The 13,531-nt window shown below is 36.6% G+C and overlaps 1 protein-coding gene across 7 annotated transcripts in view; it reads left to right on the top strand.

Moving 5' to 3' along the window:
- LOC121421125 (myotubularin-related protein 13-like) overlaps positions 1 to 13,531 on the top strand; it is a 106,548-nt gene that overhangs the window by 35,489 nt on the left and 57,528 nt on the right. For 5 of the 7 annotated variants that reach the window (XM_041615772.1, XM_041615770.1, XM_041615774.1 and 2 more), the window contains exons 3-12: positions 4,534 to 4,791; positions 5,580 to 5,693; positions 6,556 to 6,661; positions 7,338 to 7,470; positions 7,955 to 8,063; positions 8,382 to 8,495; positions 11,112 to 11,303; positions 11,615 to 11,743; positions 12,085 to 12,183; positions 13,165 to 13,197. In XM_041615772.1, the coding sequence (XP_041471706.1) occupies positions 4,534 to 4,791; positions 5,580 to 5,693; positions 6,556 to 6,661; positions 7,338 to 7,470; positions 7,955 to 8,063; positions 8,382 to 8,495; positions 11,112 to 11,303; positions 11,615 to 11,743; positions 12,085 to 12,183; positions 13,165 to 13,197 (1,287 nt within the window). Of the gene's footprint in view, positions 1 to 4,533; positions 4,792 to 5,579; positions 5,694 to 5,956; positions 5,999 to 6,555; positions 6,662 to 7,337; positions 7,471 to 7,954; positions 8,064 to 8,381; positions 8,496 to 10,396; positions 10,648 to 11,111; positions 11,304 to 11,614; positions 11,744 to 12,084; positions 12,184 to 13,164; positions 13,198 to 13,531 lie in introns of those variants that run through there. The other 2 variants (XM_041615769.1, XM_041615775.1) reach the window with 2 other exon arrangements.

Below are 13,531 nucleotides of genomic sequence, written 5' to 3'. Positions count from 1 at the left end.
CACAACCAAAACAATAAATAGCAACACCCGCAATTAATGATACAAACAACAAAAACAACAACCATCAAATCATCCGACAAATTTCATAAGGAACTGTATAAGAAGCAAGTCTCCCTCTTGTTTCTTTCTTGGGGATCTTTATTATTATGAGATTGAAATGAAGATTTGATGAAACCTTATGATGTAAGCAGGTGGGTCATAGGATCCCTAGAGATCAATGAGTATCACTAAGAATGACTCATGATATGAAAGGCATCCATCCAGGTATGAGCCTTGATACATACTGTGTATATTATTGTACAGGTATTGAGTCTTGTAGCTTCATGTATTGAGGGAGGATAATGTATGATGATTATGCTGTAAAAAATAAGCTGGGTTGATTTGATGAAGGCTTTATTATTTCATGTATGATACATTATTGGTTTTTTATTTTGAAGAATACTGATTACTGAATATCCTCAATTATGAAGAGAATGAAAATAAATCACAAAAAAACTTCTTTGTTTTTAGACTATCCTATCACCAATTTGAAAAGCTATACATGTACCATACAAACAAAATGATTCCAGGAAGTGGATAATCTGCGTATTCAGATATAGAGAATATGAACTTCATGAGTATTAATTATTTTTGAATAAATTACACTTTGATGACCAATGCATAAGAGGCACTTTGCAGCTTTGCTTTTTATAGCACACTCACATGGAAATACAAGGGGAAAATATACTGAAAAAATGATGCTATTTCCATTTTCCAATGCAGTAAGCAGTGCTGTTCTTGAATAAAAGCACTTTAACTTTATAAAGGTACAGTATAAATAATTTTGTATTCTAATTTGACAATGCAATGAAAACAACACAATCACTGTTTAAAACTGCAAACTTTTCAGTAAAGTATTAAATCTTGACTTGCATTATATAGACCTACCCATATATCTTTTTCCGAAGTCCTAAAATAATAAAAATACAATGGAGGAGCAAAATTTGGGCTGTGTGCAGTGTATCTTTTACGAAATACAAGGTTAACCCGCATACCTTCAATATCCATACTCAACCTATAGAGTATTCCTCTTACTATCGTTGCCAATTTGAGGACTAAAGAAGATTCATCTTGATGGAATGAAAGCTGTGTACTTCTGCTAGATCTACATTGTCTATGCCATCATGTTCACAAGACGACATTCCTCTCACCATCTTTGCTTTATCCCTTCAAATCCCTGGGTATCCCGTACATTGCTCTCACTCCGGTCCCACATTTCACCGCTCTCCTTGGATTTCTTTTTTTTCATCACTTGAACCCCCCTCCCAGTCTGTTCGCTTGCCTCTTCCCAATTCCCTCTCCCTCCTGGCCAACTTGACTCCCCATCTCAAATCCTATGCTTGAATATTCTGGGTGGGGTCGATTACTGTTTCGTACATTTGTAATAACTAGGCCCTGTATGTTCTCCATTTTGTTTGGTCTTTCCATTTCCCTCTCCTTGTTTCCTTAAATTCCATTGATTTCATCATCATTACTGTCTCTTCTCAGCCCCCCTCGCCATCCTTGCTTCATTCGACTCACTTGTCTTTACATGAAACATGGTAGTGGGGTGGCTTACATGGACAATGTATCAAAAGCATCTCCTAGATTCATTCCTTCCATCCCCCTCCACCGTCACTCCCAGACATTCTCTTCTTTTGACTCTCATCTCAAATCCCATGGATATACTTGAACCTGGCTGGTAAGGTCTTTATGGACATTGCAAGCATCTCCATGTTTCTCCATTTCCAGTTTTCTTCTCCAACCCTTCTCTCTTGTACTGCCTCGTCCCGATCCCCTTTCTCTGCTTCTTATGACTCTCTTGTATCAAATCCCACGGATATGTGGACGGTGGGGTGGTCACTGACTTACATGGACAATGTATTAAAAATTGTCTCCTGGTTTCATTCTTTCCATCCCCCCTCCATCGTCACTTACTTCGATGCTCTCTTCCTTCAACCCTCATCTCAAATCCCACTGATATGGTGGGTGGGGTCTCTTACATCGTAAGCATCATCTCCATGGTGGGTGGGGTCTCTTACATCGTAAGCATCATCTCCATGGTGGGTGGGGTCTCTTACATCGTAAGCATCATCTCCATGGTGGGTGGGGTCTCTTACATCGTAAGCATCATCTCCATGGTGGGTGGGGTCTCTTACATCGTAAGCATCATCTCCATGGTGGGTGGGGTCTCTTACATGGACATCGTAAGCATCATCTCCATGGTGGGTGGGGTCTCTTACATCGTAAGCATCATCTCCATGGTGGGTGGGGTCTCTTACATTGTAAGCATCATCTCCATGGTGGGTGGGGTCTCTTACATCGTAAGCATCATCTCCATGGTGGGTGGGGTCTCTTACATCGTAAGCATCATCTCCATGGTGGGTGGGGTCTCTTACATCGTAAGCATCATCTCCATGGTGGGTGGGGTCTCTTACATCGTAAGCATCATCTCCATGGTGGGTGGGGTCTCTTACATGGACATCGTAAGCATCATCTCCATGTTGTGATCAAGCCGTCTAGTCGTGCATGACTCATAAGATGTGATGCAATTATTATATTCCCTGACATCCATCCACCAGGCGAGGGCTTTCACTCTCAAGGAACGGTTCATTATGCTTTACACATGGGTCTTCCACATACATGGGCATCACATGAAGGACTGCATGTGTTTTTTTATTCAACCCATACATGTATAGAGATACACAGCTCTCACATAAAGGTCAACATTAAAGGTATAGTCCAGGCTTGAGATATTTATATCTCAATAAATTCACAGAGCAAAAGGCTGAAAATTTGATCATTTATCATTTGAACATTTATTTCATGTACTAACGTCAGAAAAAAGAAAAAGGGAATGTGACATCATCTAATGAATATTCATGATGATGTGCATATAACTGTTTTCACGAAATATTTATAAACTTTAGTTTAAAATTCATGAATTTCGTTTTTTGTTATCCGATTTTGATCAAATTTCAGTTTAAAATTCATGAACTTTGTTCAAATTTTCAGCATTTTGCTCTGAATTTTATTCTATTTATTTAGATATAAATATTTTCAGCCTGGATCATCCCTTTAATCTTCTTCCCTCAAATTTACAGCAGTTAATTTATTATTCACCTTTATACTTTGAAAAAAAAATGTAGAAATAAAACTAGGTAGTCTAATGAAGGTGTAAGAGTATACTTTCAACAAAAAATTGCCAATTTGTATTACAGAGATTTTGTTGTTTCATTGTATTGCTATAAATTTTGTAATGATTAGACAAAGTAAAACAACTTTTATACAGGAACGCCTTGCCATACTGCTCTGGAAATGGTGTCAATTGGTTTTAGTGCATTTTTTTCTTTTATCATAGATACTGTTCCCACTATACATGTACTTTCTCAAACTAGTTTACTGGAAACTGGTTCAGGAAACTAGTTTGGAAGATTGCTGTGGTAGCATTCTGATTTGATCAGCAGAAAGTGTTTTTCAAAACCACTTCATGCGAAGAGGTCGTGTTGCTACGGGAATGCTCTCATTGGGGTGACATGTTTGCGCGAAATTTGAAACTGCAGCATAGGCATTCTACGATACTGTGTGGAGTAGCGTGCTCAAAATGTGCAAAGATCGCTTTCCGAAGAACAGTTGTGTCCTAACTTACATGTAGGCTAAAACCAGTTTACCAAGGCAAAGTGAACTTGAAAACTACATCGATAGGTCGTTTTATGAAAAGGTTTGGAAGATCGCTTCCAAGACTGATTCGGCCGTTCTCATTACATGTTAAACTAGTTTCCACCATTAGTTTTAGGATGGTAATGAGACGCGGTCATAGTCCATATATGTATGTGATAATTAGCATTCATGATGCAGAAAAACCCTATCAGGGAACGGTCTTTATTGTAACAAGATGTACATGTATGTACTGTATTTTCATAAACAATATTATCACATATTTCGTGTATAAAATACTGATGTTTACAATGCATTGCTAAGCTTGCGAGGGTCTGTGAAAGATTTTTAGAAGCTTCCATCTTTGCTAAAATTAGCCAATCAGACAGGAGGCATTGCACTTTGGTGTTTACACTATGTACACTTGTACAGTATAGTACAATTTGAGCTAAGATTTGGGTTTTGTCCAGGTGTAGAATTAAAGATGATTTATTGCTCCAATTAGTAATAACTTGGGCGTTACAGTATACTGGAGTGTTTTGCATTTTAAATTTGAATATATCTAGATAGACGGGGCTATATATATGTCTATTATTATTATTACATGTTTTCCCTAAAAAGTAGCCCTTAAAATGAAAGAAATCACCCCAGTGTAGAAAAAAAGATAGCCCCCTAAAAAAATTACCCCAACGTTGATGTTGATATAGCACATCTTCCACCATCAGCCCAAATATTAACTCTCCTACTCATGTACATTAGTGCTGTATAGATATTTCCTTGATGATACCAATTGAGTTGATGGTTTGAAAAATTCTTTTTATAACTTACAATTTGGCCTTTTCTGTTTTCTCTTTGTAGTTTTGCCAGCCAGGAGGATGGAAGATAACAAGCAAGGCCCAACCACCAACCTTCCATGTATCAGTTCTAACGGACATCGAGGCCAGGCGTCATTACTGCGCTGTCTTGACCTTCAGCGAGGTCGTCGACATGACCCCATCGCGACCTGATGACCTAGAGAACGATGATGTTGATGGTGCTTTGATCAGACACACGGTCATGTTTGCGCCAAAGTGTCTTTCACTGATCTCTAGATTAGAATACTTTGAGACATTGAAGGTTTGTACAATTATAATAATGATATGTTGCACTTGTATAATGCTTATCATGTTTATCTAAAATCTCTATGCGCTTGCAAAGAACCTTTGATATTATTACCCAACTTTACCCTCGCAAGTCGTTATACAAGCATTTCAAGGAATTAATTCCAGCCAGGTACCTCACCTGTGTTTAGAGCAGCACTTGTTGAAGGAAAAATTAATTGGCTGGGATTCAAACCTAATTGAAAGGCATTCTCAGAAATATGTTATAATTCAGATTTTAAACCATATTTTAACCTGTATTCCTGGGGAGTGTTTCATCAACATTTTCATCCGACAAGTTGTCAGATCTGACATCTTTCCATGATTTTGATTGGCTGAAAGGCACTGTTCCTATGGTAACTGTCAGAAAAAAATGGGACTTGTCGGATAAAATGTCCGACAAGTCCTTTCATGAAACGCTCCCTTGAAGAGCTTCTGTAACATTTTGTTTGAACATTAACATAGATGGATGGACAATGTATACTTTGGCTAGGCAATCTGAAGGCAAATGCAGAGTGCTGCTGGGGGCAAAAGGATGGAAATTTAGTCAATTTTTTTTATGAATTTGGAAATTCAGAAAAAAAAATTACCTCTCCATTAAGTAGTCAAGTCATGTTTCATATGATATGCCCTGATTATATTTTTCATAACTTCTCTTGCTCTGATGTACACTTTTTTGATATGGGCATAGTCTCCAAATGAATTGCAAACTAGTTTCAGAATATGTTTGATAATATGTACATGTATGGCTTGATTATTTTTCAGAACTGTCTTGGTCTCATGTACACTGTGTATGTTGATGGTCTTGAGGTGGAGATGGAGACATTGGTCGGTAACATTCTAGGTCATGTACAGGTACCACCTCCAGGTGGTCCACAGGTTAGTGTGAAGATAATAATAGTAGTAATGATGATGGTGATGGTGATGGTGATGATGGTGGTGATGGTGGTTATGATGATAATGATGGTTATGATAATGATGATTGTGATGATGATGATGGTGGTGATAATGATGGTGATGATGATGATGATGGTGTTGATGGTGATTATGATGATGATGGTGGTGATGGTGATAATGACGGTGATGATGATGATAGTGATGATGGTGATGATGATGTGGAGATGGAGACATTGGTTGGTAACATCCTAGGTCATGTACAGGTACCACCTCCAGGTGGTCCACAGGTTAGTGTGAAGATATTAATAGTAGTAATGATGATGATGGTGATGGTGGTGGTGGTAATGGTGATTATGATGATGGTGGTGGTGGTGGTGCTGCTGCTGATGATGATGATGATGGTGATGATGATGTGGAGATGGAGACATTGGTTGTTAACATCCTATGTCATGTACAGGTACCACCTCTAGGTGGTCGACAGGTAAGTTAAGCCATACAGCTAGCTTTCAGGAGGTCAAGATTTATCTACTTTTAGTTCTCAAATTGGTAACAACCATACTTCTTTATTCATCTTAATACTGTGAAAAATAAATATGGATATAAAATCAGGCAAATATTTGGTGATGGCAAAAATGAGAAGTTACTGGGTCTTAATTTATAGACTTTGATTTAGTTATTTTCATTGCTTTATCACAGAATGTAATGACAAACTACAATTGAACAGTGAACGGCTTTTATTCAGAAATGTCAAAATTTACTGCACTCAAAGTACATTTTGTCTCTTATCATATTCTATGTTTAATTGCTTGTATTATTTAAGAATGACTTTTGTTTTTGATATCAGGTACGTTTCTCAATAGGAGCTGGTGATCGTCAAGCATTGCAACCCCCTCTTAGTGATTCCTTACCTGTTACAAGATCATCTGTAGCTCTTCTTGTTCAGCAACTTGGTAAGTATCCTTGTCTAGAGGAAAATCAAATTCCTGTTTACAAAAAATACAAATTCTGTGCTTTTCTTTGCACTAATGATAATAATATATAGCATTCATGTGCGCCGATTATCTAGGTAACTATTCAGTTGGTAGACTGTATATTACCCCTGCTTTAGCTCCAGCTGCTACAGGCGATTGGAGCAATCAAGGAATTAATCCTGCTGGGTACCCATTCACCTCACCTGGGTGGAGTGCAGCACACAGTGGGCAAATTACTTGCTGAAGGAAACATGCTGTGGCTTTGAATCGAATCCATGTCCCTCTGATAGATGAGAGTCGCTACCACTAGACCACAACGCCCCCACAAAATGTCATGTTCTGTGTTTACATGAATATAACATGATGTGATAAAGCAAATGCAAATAGTATGTAAGTTTAGATTTATATGTGCACTGCATTATGCAGGTAAAGTTTTGGGAACATATGAACTCTGAGGACAGGGGAGATTGCTCACTGATGTTTTGATTTTCATGATTAATCTTTTACTTGCAGCCAGTGACCATGATATGTATTAGAGAAGTGGTTTGAAATGTAAGCAATAAGCCTATGTGTCTTTTCACAGAATGAATACTTAATGAAAATAATGAGATAATTATCATTTTACAAATCAATTATACTTCCACCCATTTTGCAGGTATTCATAACATCATCACACTCTTCTGTGCTGCTGCCACAGATCAGAAGATTCTATTTCACTGTCGGAGTTACACCAGACTAACTGAGGCATGTGGAGCGCTAATTTCACTTCTCTTCCCACTGAAATACAGGTAAGAAATTGTTTGAAGTTAGCCACTTTTATCTTTACCCTGCATTGCCAATTTGCAAGTTTTAATCAGCAAAGTGTTTCTACTACTTTCAATTAGCATTTTAGTACTTTTGGTGCCATTTTGGAAAATGGTTTGTGGAGAAGGATGTAGCAATAATTCTTTACAAAATGAGGTTAAACAGAGATTGGAGTCAGCTGCTATATGATTTTGTTCTTTGCTGCCAATTTGTGTATCTGTCCATGATCATCACAATCCCTCAAATATTTTCAGTTATGACTAATGTTGAAAGTTACTCACAGCTTAAAGCTAATGTCATCTTACCAGACACAGCAAATTTCTTAAAACATTGAAGAGTGCTATAATGATTGTCAGGTTGACGAAAACATGACAAATATGTGAAATTGAATAATTTTCCACTCATTATTGTTCTTAGGACTTATTTCTTGCAAATACTAAATAATGTCTACCATTTTGTTTTCTTCAGCTATGTGTATATACCAGTACTGCCTGCTGCACTGACTGAGGTCTTGAGTACTCCTACTCCATTTATTATGGGGATACATTCAGCACTAAAAGAGGAAGCTGCAGAATTGGTAAATAATAAACACACAAATTTCAATGTAATGACCATGGGTGATTTATAACTCACCCCTGCAATTTACAATGGAATAGCCATTGTAAATTTATAAGACATCTTTTGCCTCTGTGTCAACAAACAAGCTAAATCCAGAAGGAAGTCAATTCAAGGGTTTATTTGCTGTAATGACTTTGTATTTAGAATTATTGAGGGGGGGTCTTTTCTCAATACCTGTTTGATGTATTTATACTCAAACAAAATGAAAGGGATGAAGTAGATACTTTTCCAATGCTCTGTCTGTTTGATCACACATATTTTTTCTTTTCTCTTTTAGCTTGATGTAATAATTGCTGATTTAGATGGTGGTTACTTATCCATCCCTGAATGTGTTAATTTACTGCTGCCATCGGATGCAATGTATGAAAGAATCAACTATGAACTAACTATGGTAAGCCACTGGTAACTTTTAGATTAATGGTAGGTTTGTTAATATACTGCTGTCATCGGATGCAATGTATGAAAGAATCAACTATGAACTAACTATGGTAAGCCACTGGTAACTTTTAGATTAATGGTAGGTTTGTTAATATACTGCTGCCAACGGATGCAATGTATGAAAGAATCAACTATGAACTAACTATGGTAAGCCACTGGTAACTTTTAGATTAATGGTAGGTTTGTTAATATACTGCTGTCATCGGATGCAATGTATGAAAGAATCAACTATGAACTAACTATGGTAAGCCACTGGTAACTTTTAGATTAATGGTAGGTTTGTTAATATACTGCTGTCATCGGATGCAATGTATGAAAGAATCAACTATGAACTAACTATGGTAAGCCACTGGTAACTTTAAGATTAATGGTAGGTTTATTAATATACTGCTGTCATCGGATGCAATGTATGAAAGAATCAACTATGAACTAACTATGGTAAGCCACTGGTAACTTTTAGATTAATGGTAGGTTTGTTAATATACTGCTGCCAACGGATGCAATGTATGAAAGAATCAACTATGAACTAACTATGGTAAGCCACTGGTAACTTTTAGATTAATGGTAGGTTTGTTAATATACTGCTGTCATCGGATGCAATGTATGAAAGAATCAACTATGAACTAACTATGGTAAGCCACTGGTAACTTTTAGATTAATGGTAGGTTTGTTAATATACTGCTGTCATCGGATGCAATGTATGAAAGAATCAACTATGAACCAGTCAGACCGCAGGTCCCTATGCTAATGAGCAAAAAGGCCAGATTCATCCAAATCATCTCGTGGCTGAATCCTCCTCCTTGCAAAATCTCGTGATTCGTGAGATTTTCTTTCTCTAAGAATTTACCTGTTTTAACCTCAAGTTAAATTAAATATTATTGCACCATCAGATAGAGTAAAAGCTACTCTTTCATATTGGTCATTTATTTTGTATACAATATTTTGTTAAATAAGTAAATTTCTGGCCTGAAAATGTGCCTCAAAACTGAATTTTCTTCCTCTGTTTTCTTTTGCAAATTGTGCAAAACTTTTTATTTTGAGCCTCAATGATATCTATATCACCATAAAGCTGAACTTCTGTACTTTCTCACAATGCCACTCTTGATATGCGGCACCTTTTAATCGGGTCAAGATCACACTTTTCCCACCAAGGTACAAGACGAGATTTCTGAAATTTTGTACTTGCATGAAATCCAGAGTTCTGATTGGCTGGATAAGGTTCACAGAACAACAGGCGCGGGGTATTTGAGGAGATTACCACATGGGAAGTGTGACCTTCCCACGAACCCAGGCACTGGGACCGTTGGAATTTGCCATTGTGTGGTCTATTTGACCAATCAGAGTGCAGTATTCTTGTTTTCAAACTGATTTATGTACTTGGCAAATGAAAAGTGTGATCTTGACCCGATTAAACCAATTCTTATTTTGAAACCTATATCATTTCAAAGCATACATATTCAGCTTTATCATGATATAAAAATCATTTGGGCTCAAACAAAAATAAAGTGTGAAAAAAGCAGCTTTTGTCAGGTGAAAATATTTATTTTGTAGCATATTTTAGATCAAAATTTTAACCTATATTACAAAATCTTTGAAAAAATCCAAACACATGACCTAAAAGAATGATTCTTCCTTACAATGGTACCAAATTCATGAAATTCAATACACAATTAGAGCAGCAATGACCGAATGAAAAGAGGTGTTTTGGTCCGCATCAAGCTCATTAAATATGCAAAACATCTCAAGTCATGAATATCACTTGGATGAAAGAAGCCACTTTCTTGGGACCTGCAGTCTGACTGGAACTAACAATGGTAAGCCACTGGTAACTTTAAGATTAATGGTAGGTTTGTTAATATACTGCTGTCATCGGATGCAATGTATGAAAGAATCAACTATGAACTAACTATGGTAAGCCACTGGTAACTTTTAGATTAATGGTAGGTTTGTTAATATACTGCTGTCATCGGATGCAATGTATGAAAGAATCAACTATGAACTAACTATGGTAAGCCACTGGTAACTTTTAGATTAATGGTAGGTTTGTTAATATACTGCTGTCATCGGATGCAATGTATGAAAGAATCAACTATGAACTAACTATGGTAAGCCACTGGTAACTTTTAGATTAATGGTAGGTTTGTTAATATACTGCTGTCATCGGATGCAATGTATGAAAGAATCAACTATGAACCAAGTATGGTAAGCTATTAGTAACCTCTTTTAAAAATGAAAATTAGCAAAGTTGTACTGGGTATGTTACATTGACCTAGGAAGTGAGGTTAATCTGGGATGCATTCTTTTTCAGAGTATTTTGTTTTCATGTTGCTTTCCAAATCAAACCAGAAAATCTGTTATGTAGTGATACGAATTGTGTTGCATTTATGCTTTCCCAGAAACTTGCTTGTTGGAGAAGTGCCTATCGTAAATGTACATTTTTGTGAGTTCACTTTTAACTTGATATGAGAAAGGATACCATATGCCTTTAACTAAACATGTTTTAAAAGCCTGATATTAGAGGGAAAATGGGAGGTTTTAACATTCTGATTTCTAATTTTCCTCTTGTTAGGTGCTGAGACCTGATCTTAAGATAGCTGATCAAGCTTTTCCTGTGAGCTCAGACACACCCTCTAAACCAGAACTTCTTGACAAAGAGATACGTGCAATTTTCCTGCGACTCATCGCTGAGCTGTTGCTAGGATACAGATCTTGTCTCACCATCATTAGGATACATCCTAGTCCTGTTATTACATTCAACAAGGTAGGAGGAGGAAGAGGGTTATGGTGGTGGTCATGACAACAATAATGATAAGAATGGTGGTTATGATGATGATGATGATGATAAAGATGATGATGGTGATGATGATGATGACGCTGATGATGATGGTGATGATGACGCTGATTCTGATGATGGTAATGGTAGTGTTGGTGATGGGGATTTTTTCGTACATTGAAGTTTTGTTATTACATTCATTGCCCTCTCAAAAGGATATGTAAAGAAAATAAGAAAGTACAGATATGAAAAAGTTTGTTTTAGTTTATGTGTCAATAACTCTTTATCTTTGTCCATAGGGAATGTTCCTATTTCAGCATGGAGCTCTAGGAGATGAATTCCTCAGCAAGTTCCTGGATGGTATGAGCTTTGGGACATTTGTCAACGAGCGAGGGCCTCCTTATAGACCATGTGACCTCTTTGATAAGGTATCATTGAATAACTATGATACAAACTTTAAATTGGAAATGAATTGTAATTGTTTTATCTTCTCTGTTAAGAGTTATTGCGTGTTGAGTGCAGTGACTGATAGATGACGAGTGCATAGAAGTGTTTCTGACCTATTACATTGGGAGATGAAATATTTTCAGCTCATTCATCAGCTTGATATTTATTCACAGTGAAGAGTATTCTTTCCTTTTAATTCTAAAACAAAATATTTTTTCTAGGTATTGCATTGCAATTTTTTTTATCACTGAATTAGATTTATTTAACTGCTTCTCAAAAGGTTTTCTGTGTAACAGGTGCTATTCTCTTGTGTCTGTTCTAGTTGAATGCAATGGTTGCAGATACGCTTGCTGCTGAGGAAGGTCAGCCTGAGAGAGTTTTGAGGAATATCAGAGATGTCGCTGAGAGACTTTATGTCAATGTAAGTCCATCTTAGGGTTATTGGCAAGATCCTAATGCTGTAACGGGCCAGTTTCTTGAAAGATCATTTGATTCATACAGCTGACCTTGCACGGTTCAGCGGTCCTGTCATAGGGCATTGTTTTGATTATAATAGACCTCTCAACCAGATTGAATCCAGAGAATCTGAATTTCATTTTGGGGGATACTTTCATTGTGAACCTCTATGAGAAATACAATTCCTTTTCAATTTTTTAAAGCAAAATCAGCACCTCATTCAATCAAAAAAAAAAAAATCATATTATCTTTCACATAGATTCCATCACCACAAAAGGACTGGAGCAGTACACCCGTTTTCTAACATTTAGATTTTATGCGTACTATCTGAACAATGGTTATTTTTCAGCAACCTGAAAGCTTGCCAGAGGCTTGTCAGACATAGCAATATCTGGTTGGAGTCTTTACCCATCAGCTTTACTAAGGCTTGCTTTGATAAGGAGCGAGAATTTTCAGGACTTTTATTCTGTTAGTAATAACCAAGTGAAAGCAATATAAATTGCTCTAGAACTGCAGAAACGTGAAGCAGATCATGTCTGAAAATAAAGGTTTCATGCTTATTATCTAAACAAGCTTCTTAATTGTTAGATGTTGTAAAAATCTTCTTTGGCTTTTCAGAATAGGAAGACAAACTTGATGAGAATTCATTATTTATACACTTTGGTTGAAGATGTGATAGTGGTAGATCTAACTGGGATAGGTACAATATAATTTCATGGATGAAAATGCATTGCAGCCTATATGAAGTATCGTCTTTAATCAGGCTAAATCAGCTCCTAGTATTGAAAATACAAACCATTTCATCTCCCTTTGTTTGTTGATCCTATTCTCTTCACGCAGAGCCTTTTAGTAGTTTTCATATTATATAATTACAATTCATCTGTTTTAGCTTTGCTGTTTACTTTTTTATTCTAATTTTTCTGATTAATCTGTTCATTATTAACAGGAGATTCCATCTTTATTGTCTATGTCTGCTGAGGTAAAGATGCGCAGTTGCATTTTTAGTTTCGTACAGTGTTTTCACATGAGAACAAAGCCTTTTAATTGCTATATTTGCCGTAGTGTAATGCAATTACAATTTTATTTCATTTGTCTGTAGATATATCTATCTGTTTCAATGACCAATGTAAATGATAGCATCTGTTACCATTACCAAAAAATGTGCAAGAATAATATGAGTCAAAATCCAATTCATGTACACAGATAAATTAAAAAACAGTGCAAACTTTAAATTGTTCTCGTGTGAAAGCACACCTTGCTTGGTAGCTTCTTGTATTGGGGGAACTTGCTTGAAACTTGCAACCAATTAACTC

Source organism: Lytechinus variegatus, chromosome 9 (assembly GCF_018143015.1).
Source record: "Lytechinus variegatus isolate NC3 chromosome 9, Lvar_3.0, whole genome shotgun sequence".
Lineage (NCBI taxonomy): Eukaryota > Metazoa > Echinodermata > Echinoidea > Temnopleuroida > Toxopneustidae > Lytechinus > Lytechinus variegatus.
This window is presented reverse-complemented; position numbering and strand designations above follow the sequence as displayed.